Genomic DNA, 8723 nt, shown 5'->3' on the forward strand with positions numbered 1-8723 from the left:
CCACCTCTCCACTCACCCTACAAAGCCCCACACCCACAGCTTCCTGAGCTATGAGAAGTGTCTGTGTGGTTGCTGGGCTTCTTCCTTAGCACCTTCAGCTATGGGGCTGGGCTGTAGGTATTTTGTGGGCTTAGTGTTGCTCTGATCCCTGGGGACAGCCTTTGGACAGCCAACTGTCTTGCAGCATGGATATGAGTATGACTGTGGAGACTATGGGATGCAGCTGCTGGTCTTTCCCAGCCAGAGCCACACCATCCACTTCAAAGTTGTGGGTAAGTAGCTGCAGGGCTTACTTAATAAGCAGCCAAGGACACCCCTATCTATGCTCAGGTTCCTCTTTAAACAAACACGCTGGAGGGTTTCTTAGATGCTATTGAACATTCCCCTGTCTCCTGTGGGTAACTCTAGCCTTGCATGAGGACTTCCTTCCTCTGTTAATTGTGGATCTAATTTTTCAGTGTCTACTATAACTCTTTCTTGCTTAGTTGCTGTCCTTAGCCCTAGGAGGTGCTTCTGACTGAGGAAGCCAGTAGGTATTATCTGGCTGACTTCAGTGGTGCTTCTTCTGACTGTAAGACAAGCGCCTGATGAGGGTAATACTCTGAAGGGAGGCCTCCCAAACTCTGGCTTGGCCCCATGAAATGTCTCCACTCTAGGACTCCCACCTGACTGTGATAGAGGCTAGCATTGCTGTTGCCATGCATAGGTGCAAGACAGCCCTTGTACTGCCAGGGTTTGGGGCCCTTCCACTCTCCTTGGTGGATTTAGGGAAAAACTTGGCAAATAAAGACTAATTTGGGGGTGGCTGGTAACCCAAATCCAGCTACCCAAAGATACCTGTGATGGAGCAAGACATAGTCCCTGCTTCATACGTTACAGCCTTCCTATGTCTCTGAACTAGAGTACCTTAATTTACCCTTGCCCATGGATGAAGGTTTGTCTGAGTGTGACTCTCTCCACAGACGAGTTTGGGACTCGCTTTGAAGTTACAAACTGCTCCATCTGCCTCCACTGGATCATGTCTGGTGAGAAAGGGGAAGTGATCTTCTCCGCTGGCTATAACGGCTGTCATGTGCTCAGGCAGGTGAGTGAGTTGGCACAAGAGGCTCTAGTGTCTCTATCATCTCTGCTGCTACATTGAACACTTGCCTCTAAATCACAACGTATCAATGTGGAGAGGTTCTTGGCCTCTATGTAGGACAGTTGACAGCCTCGTTCTTCATGAGCTCCAGCTACTGTACCCAGGCTGCTGCAGTTCTGTAGATTCTTCCCTACCTATTCTCACACAGCCTGTGCTAAGCTTGCCAACCCTTTTAGAGTCTCCACGAATTAACACTTAATTTTCAATTAAAGATTGTCATGTGACACAACCTCCGGGGATATGTCCAACCAAAATTGACGACCCTAGCCTGTGCAGACGGGGAATGGGCTGAGCAACCAGAGACATTCCATTTAACCACAATCTTACTAGCCATTCTGCTTTCACTGCAGGATGGCTGTAACCACCTGAGGGTCCGAGTGGAGGAACTACTAAGCACCGGGGCCATTGCTGCTACCCATGATGTAAACATGTCCTGCCCCAAGCCCACTGAACATGACTTAACCCCAGCCGCGGCTGGGCCCGGTGCCCCACATCTCTCCTCCACCAAGCAACATAGGTGTGTCAGAGGTCAGACTCCCCAACTGTTCTGAGTGCATGTGGGTCCCCTCTAATGGAAGGTTTCATGGTCCACTTCTGACCCCTGTGTTGGTCTACAGGGGAGCTGAACCTTGTCCCCTGCTTGTGGCTGCCATGTTCGAGCTGGTGTTGACAGTGTTGTAATCCATGATCAAAAATGAGATTCGTTTAGAAATCATGCTGTTCGCCCCCAGTTTATTTGAAGAGGGAGGGGTGGCTATTTGCCTTCTGGTTTTCCAAAGCTTTAGAGGGAAAGCACTTGCTTTCCAAGTCTGAGCTTCTTTGGGGCAAAATCCAGTCACACATCCACCAATGTGTCCTTGCCATTGGCTGCTCAGAGGGGTTTCCCCTGTTCCTCCACTATCCCAGGGTTTGGGATCTGATGTTGTTTCCCTTCAGATCTCACCGCCACATCTGCTTGCAATCTGTCTCCTTCTCCCCATGCGTCTCACGCAGGCTCTCCACAGCTCTTAGTCCCTCTGCGCTCTTAGAGTCCTGTCTAGCCCTTCCCCTAAACCAGAGTGGCAGCCACTTTGCCTGTAGGTACAGCTTCAGTCTCATTAAAGAAATTCACAGCCATGTTTATGAGGGGCACTTTCCTCTGATCGGCTATGGGGAAATGGTGGCCATCCTGCTAGCTTCTGCCCCATTAGCAGTAAGGGAGATAGTGACTTTAATAAAGGAAAATTCCTAGAGTAGGCGTCTGATCACCATTTCATAAGATGGCTAGAAAAACCCACCCCAGAACTGCTAACTGTGATAAATGGGAGTGGACCACACTGCTGGCTGTGTGGAGGGGGCTGTAGGGTGTGGGTGGGGGCTCTGCTCTGACGCAGCAGCAGATCAGGAGCCTGAATTTCCATGTGAAACTTTAAGCCTGGTATCGGGCTTAATGCTAAGAAGGGCAACGTGCTACATCTGGAGGACGGGGGGTGGGGATTTGAGCACAATGCTGTCTGAGGTGGTATGTGGTTGGAGGTTATGGTTGTGGGGGCAGGGTGAGCTGGGATGGAGGACCACGGTGGGAGCTCTTGCAGCCCTTTGGGGAAGGGCAAGAGGGTTGGACTGGTGTTGAGGTCGGCCACTTGTCCAGAGGTCACTACAGATATTCAAAAGCCTCTGGGGAAGGGTCTCTTGTGATCCCTTCAGAGGATCTCTAGCTCTCTTTAATCCACACCCTGCTGTTCTAGGTGCCCATCTCACAGAGGAGCAGTGCCGTGTGGTGGCTGGGAAGATTCCCTGTGCAGATGCCCCAGGCCAAGCTGCTTGCTTCCAGGCTGGCTGCTGTTATGATGAGACTGACCTCACTACCCCCTGCTACTATGGCAACACAGGTAGGAGACCTGCCCTCCTGTCAGCTTATGGAGCCTTTTGCCATCTCTGTCCTGGGAAGCTTGGTGAGACGCCATAGCTCTCAGATGAGTTTGGTCACTACCTACTAGCATAGTGAAGTAGCCTTGGATACAATGTCTTTGTATCTCTCTCTCTAGGCTGCAGCTGGCATCAGTTGTGTGCAAAGGGATTCCTTCCTACATCACGGTCTCTCCTCAGCTGCCCAATGCCTGGCAGATCTTGAGAGCAAACACTAAATGTGTGGTGGCAGAGGAAGAACCATCAGACGGTACAGGCTGGTGCTCCATCATCGGATCGATGGATAACTCTGCCGGCTTGTCTTGTTCCTCCACAACATGAGCTGCAATCATGCTGTGTCAGGCAAACCCACTTACCCCCCTGGGGCTTCATTTGATAGATTCCAAAGCCAGAAGGGACCATTGTGATCATTAGTCTGATTTCCTATATAACACAAGCTATAGAATTTCCCTGAAATAACTCCTAGAGCAGATCTCTTGGCAGACATCCAGTCTTGCCTATCAGTGATGGAGAATCCACCATGACCCTGGGCAAACCATTCCAATGGCTAACTACCCTCGCTCTCCGATCTACACCTTCTTTAATACTTAACCTTCTCTCTGTCTAAAGAGACAGAATTTGGTCACTACAAGGCCTGGTTTCTAATATTTCTCATGGCTCTTCTCCAATCTATCATCCGTGGTGTGGCATGGAACTCTTGCCCAATTCCTATACCAGGAACATGTATACTTAATCCTGCTCCTTTGTGTTGCAGTCACTGTTCAGTGCCTCCTGGACGGTCACTTTGTTCTGGTGGTCTCCAGGGACGTGTCTGATCACCCCATCATCCTGGAGAGTGTCCGGCTAGCCTATGCCCAGGCAGGGTGTGACCCCATCAGGATGACTGAGGCTTTTGTGATCTTCCGCTTCCCCCTCATGCAGTGCGGCACCACAGTCCAGGTGAGGGGACACCCACGGGAAGCCAGGGTGAGTGCTCTGCTCAGGGTCTTGGGGGACTAACCTGCCCCATGTCTCCACTCTTCCAGGTGATCCATGACAAACTGATCTATGAGAACCAGCTGATCTCTGGCATCGACATCCGGACTGGGCCAGACGGCTCCATCACCCGGGACAGCACCTTCATGTAAGTTGGCCTGCTCTATTGACTAGCAAGGAAGTGATGGTGAGCAGTCTTCAGCCCTTCCACAGTGCAAGCGTGAGGCCAGATACTTCCCCTGGCAAAGATCCGATCCATCAATCTCTTTCGACAGCCTCTCCTGAGCACCAAAGGACTTGGGGGATGTTCTACAGGTATGGATTCCCTGCAGTCGGGGACATCCCCTTTTCTGAGTGTGGGGCAATGCACCTGATCCCTAATGGGGCATGGGGCAAAAATCTTGCTTTGTGAAGGGAAGGACACTCTGTGCAGCTGACTGTCTCATCAAATGCCAACATTGGTCAGCCTCACCTCAGTCCCTGGAAAAATCCTGCAGCAGGTCATCAAGGAATCCGTTTTGAAGCACTTGGAGGAGAGGAAGGTGATCGGACCAGCCAAAATGGATTCGCCAAGGGCAAGTCATGCCTGACCAACCGGATTGCTTTCTATGATGAGAGCTGGCTCTGTGGATATGATATACCTTGACTCTAACAAAGTTTGATACAGTCTCCCACAGTAGTCTCGCCATTCATCCAGCCCATACTACTTTAACTTGCTGGCAAAAGGTGGATCGAAAGCTGGCTAGATCGTCAAGCTCAACGGGTAGTGATCAACAGCTCTGTCTAGTTGGCAGCTGGTATCAAGCGGCATGCCCCAGGGGTCGGTCCTGGGGCTGGTTTTGTTCGTCATTAATGATCTGGATGATGGGATGGCTTACACCCTCACAAGTTAATGGATGACACTAGGTTGGGGGGAGAGGTAGATAGGGTCCAGAGTGACCTAGGAAAAATTGAAAATTGGGCTAAAAGAAATCCGAGGTTCGATCAGGACCAGTGCAGAGTCCTGCACTTAGGAGGGAAGAATCCCATTCCCTGGTACAGGCTGGGGACCGACTGGCTAAGCAGCAGTTCCCCAGACAAGGACCTGGGGATTACAGTGGACGAGAAGCTGGCTACGAATCAACAGCGTGCCCTTGTTGCCAAGAAAGCTACTGCTATATTGGGCTGCATTAGTAGGAGCACTGCCAGCAGATGGAGGGTAGTGACGATTCCCCTCTATTCAGCACTAGGGAGGCCCATCTGGAGTACTGTGTCCAGCTTTGGTCCCCCCACTACAGAAAGGATGTGGAAAAATTGGAGAGAGTCCAGCAGAGGGCAACAAAAATGATTAGGGGGCTAGGGCACGTGACTCATGAGGAGAGGCTGAGGGAACTGGGCTTGTTTAGTCCGCAGAAGAGACGAGTGTGGGGGGGGATTTGATAGCAGCCTTCAACTACCTGAAGGGGTTCCAAGGAGGATGGAGCTAGGCCGTTCTCAGTGGTGGCAGATGACCGAACAAGGAGCAATGGTCTCAAGCTGCAGTGGGGGAGGTCGAGGTTGGCTACTGGGGGGTGGGATGGGACTATTTCACTAGGAGGGTGGTGAAGCACTGGAATGCTCACCTAGGGAGGTGGCAGAATCTCCATCCTTAGAGGTTCTGAATACCTGGCTTGACCAAGCCCTGGCTGGGATGATTTAGTTGGGGTTGGTCCTACTTTGAGCAGCGGGTGGGACTAGCTCTTCCAATCCTCATCTTATGATTCTACATGCCACTTGCTATGTGATCTCCAATGATGACAAGTAGGCACAGCCAGTCTGACCTGAGAAGGCCTCCACCTGGATAACTCACTACAGGGTTGGTGGAAAGAGAGCTTGGATAACAGTTGGTGGCAAACTTGAGAATGCTGCCAAGAGAGATGTGACAACAAGTGAGCAAAAAAGAAAGGAGTACTTGTGGCACCTTGGAGACTAACAAATTTATTAGAGCATAAGCTTTCGTGAGCTACAGCTCACTTCACCGGATGCATTTGGTGGAAAATACAGTGGGGAGATCTATTTATATATACACAGAGAGAGAGAGAGAGAGAACGTGAAACAATGGGTTTTATCATACACACTGTAAGGAGAGTGATGACTTAAGATGAGCTATTACCGGGGGCGGGGGGAAGGAGGAAAATCTTTTGTAGTGATGATCAAGGTGGGCCATTTCCAGCAGTTAACAAGAACGTCTGAGAAACAGTGGAGGGTGGGGTGGGGAGAGAAATAACATGGGGAAATGACTCATCCTCTCCCAGTCTCTATTCAAGCCTAAGTTGATTTTATCCAGTTTGCAAATTAATTCCAATTCAGCAGTCTCTCGTTGGAGTCTGGTTTTATGTTGTTGAAGGATCGCCACTCTCAGGTCTGTAATCATGTGACCAGAGAGATTGAAGTGTTCTCCGACTGGTTTTTGAATGTTCTAATTCTTGACGTTCGATTTGGGTCCGTTTAGTCTTTTACGTAGAGACTGTCCAGTTTGACCAATGTACATGGCAGGGGCATTGCTGGCACATGATGGCATATATCCCATTGGTAGATGCGCAGGTGAACGAGCCTCTGATAGTGTGGCTGATGTGATTAGGCCCTGTGATGGTGTCCCCTGAATAGATATGTGGACAGAGTTGGCAACGGGCTTTGTTGCAAGGATAGGTTCCTGGGTTAGTGGTTCTGTTGTGTGGTGTGTGGTTGCTGGTGAATATTTGCTTCAGGTTGGGGGGCTGTCCTGGACTGGCACAGGACAGGACTGGCCTGTCTCCCAAGGTCTGAGAGTGATGGGTCGTCCTTCAGGATAAGTTGTAGATCCTTGATGATGCGTTGGAGAGGTTTTAGTTGGGGGCTGAAGGTGATGGCTAGTGGCCTTCTGTTGTTTTCTTTGTTGGGCCTGTCGTGTAGTAGGTGACTTCTGGGCACTCTTCTGGCTCTGTCAATCTGTTTCTTCACTTGTAAGAATGCATGATGGAGATCTTGTAGGTGTTTGTCTCTGTCTGAGGGGTTGGAGCAAATGCGGTTATATCGTAGAGCTTGGCTGTAGACAGTGGATCGTGTGGTGTGATCTGGATGAAAGCTGGAGGCATGTAGGTAGGAATAGCGGTCAGTAGGTTTCCGATATAGGGTGGTGTTTATGTGACCATCGCTTATTAGCACTGTAGTGTCCAGGAAGTGGATCTCTTGTGTGGACTGGTCCAGGCTGAGGTTGATGGTGGGATGGAAATTGTTGAAATTCTGGTGGAATTCCTCAAGGGCTTCTTTTCCATGGGTCCAGATGATGAAGACGTCATCAATGTAGCGCAAGTAGAGTAGGGGCATTGGGGGACGAGAGCTGAGGAAGCGTTGTTCTAAGTCAGCCATAAAAAAGTTGGCCTACTGTGGGGCCATGTGGGTACCCATAGCAGTACCGCTGATTTGAAGGTATACATGGTCCCCAAATGTGAAATAGTTATGGGTGAGGACCAAGTTCGGCCACCAGGTTAGCTGTGACATTATCGGGGATACTGTTCCTGATGGCTTGCAGTCCGTCTTTGTGTGGCATGCTGGTGTAGAGGGCTTCCACATCCATAGTGGCTAGGATGGTGTTTTTAGGAAGATCACCGATGGATTGTAGCTTCCTCAGGAAGTCAGTGGTGTCTCGAAGATAGCTGGGAGGGCTGGTAGCGTAGGGCCTGAGGAGGGAGTCTACATAGCCAGACGATCCTGCTGTCAGGGTGCCAATGCCTGAGATGATGGGGCGTCCAGGATTTCCAGGTTAGACTACCCCAGGTTGGAGTTCCAGGGCTGTGTCTGTGTAGATTTGTTCTTGTGCTTTTTCAGGGAGTTTCTTGAGCAAATGCTGTAGTTTCTTTTGGTAACCCTCAGTGGGATCAGAGGGTAATGGCTTGTAGAAAACGGTGTTGGAGAGCTGCCTAGTAGCCTCTTGTTCATATTCCGACCTGTCATGATGATGACGACGACAGCACCTCCTTTGTCAGCCTTTATGATTATGATGTCAAAGTTGTTTCTGAGGCTGTGGATGGCATTGTGTTCTGCATGGCTGAGGTTATGGGGCAAGTGATGCTGCTTTTCCACAATTTCAGCCCGTGCACGTCGGCGGAAGCACTCTATGGAGAAGTCCAGTCTGTTGTTTCGACCTTCAGGAGGAGTCCACCCAGAATCCTTCTTTTTGTAGCGTTGGTAGGAAGGTCCTTGTGGGTTAATACGTTGGTTAGAGGTGTGTTGGAAATATTCCTTGAGTCGGAGACGTCAAAAATAGGATTCTAGGTCACCACAGAACTGTATCGTGTTCGTGGGGGTGGAGGGGCAAAAGGAGAGGCCCCGAGATAGGACAGATTCTTCTGCTGGGCTAAGAGTATAGTTGGACAGATGAACAATATTGCTGGGTGGGATAAGGGAACCTCTGTTGTGGCCCCTTGTGGCATGTAGTAGTTTCAAGAGTTTAGTGTCCTGCTTCTCTACAAGAGAAAAAGGACAAGTGTGTTGTAGATGGCTTGTCTACTTTTTGTAAAGTCCAGCCATGAGGAAGTTTGTGTGGAAGGTTGGCTCTTATGAGAGTATCCCGTTTTGAGAGCTCATTCGTAATCTTTCCCTGTTTGCTGTAGAGGATGTTGACCAGGTGGTTCCGCAGTTTCTTTGAGAGTGTGTGGCACAAGCTGTTGGCATAGTCTGTGTGGTATGCAGATTGTAATGG

The 8723-nt window shown here is 50.1% G+C and overlaps 1 protein-coding gene across 1 annotated transcript; it reads left to right on the forward strand.

The window, feature by feature from the left end:
• Positions 1-115: 115 nt before the first annotated feature.
• Positions 116-4191, forward strand: LOC119856932 (zona pellucida sperm-binding protein 1-like). The gene is made up of 6 exons (XM_043516898.1): positions 116-272; positions 963-1084; positions 1492-1658; positions 2869-3012; positions 3804-3988; positions 4075-4191. Exons 1-4 carry the CDS (start codon positions 218-220, stop codon positions 2969-2971), a joined length of 447 nt encoding a protein of 148 aa, XP_043372833.1. The 5' UTR covers positions 116-217; the 3' UTR covers positions 2972-3012; positions 3804-3988; positions 4075-4191.
• The last annotated feature ends 4532 nt before the right edge of the window (positions 4192-8723 follow it).

Source organism: Dermochelys coriacea, chromosome 6, assembly GCF_009764565.3.
Source record: "Dermochelys coriacea isolate rDerCor1 chromosome 6, rDerCor1.pri.v4, whole genome shotgun sequence".
In the NCBI taxonomy this organism is placed as follows: Eukaryota; Metazoa; Chordata; order Testudines; family Dermochelyidae; genus Dermochelys; species Dermochelys coriacea.

Bases quoted from the DNA above. Each gene is read 5' to 3' on its own strand.
- LOC119856932 (XM_043516898.1), top strand. From the start codon at position 218: ATGCAGCTGCTGGTCTTTCCCAGCCAGAGCCACACCATCCACTTCAAA. The intron at 1,085-1,491 runs GTGAGTGAGTTG...CTTTCACTGCAG, and splicing joins GCTGTCATGTGCTCAGGCAG to GATGGCTGTAACCACCTGAG. The intron at 1,659-2,868 runs GTGTGTCAGAGG...CTGCTGTTCTAG, and splicing joins TCCTCCACCAAGCAACATAG to GTGCCCATCTCACAGAGGAG.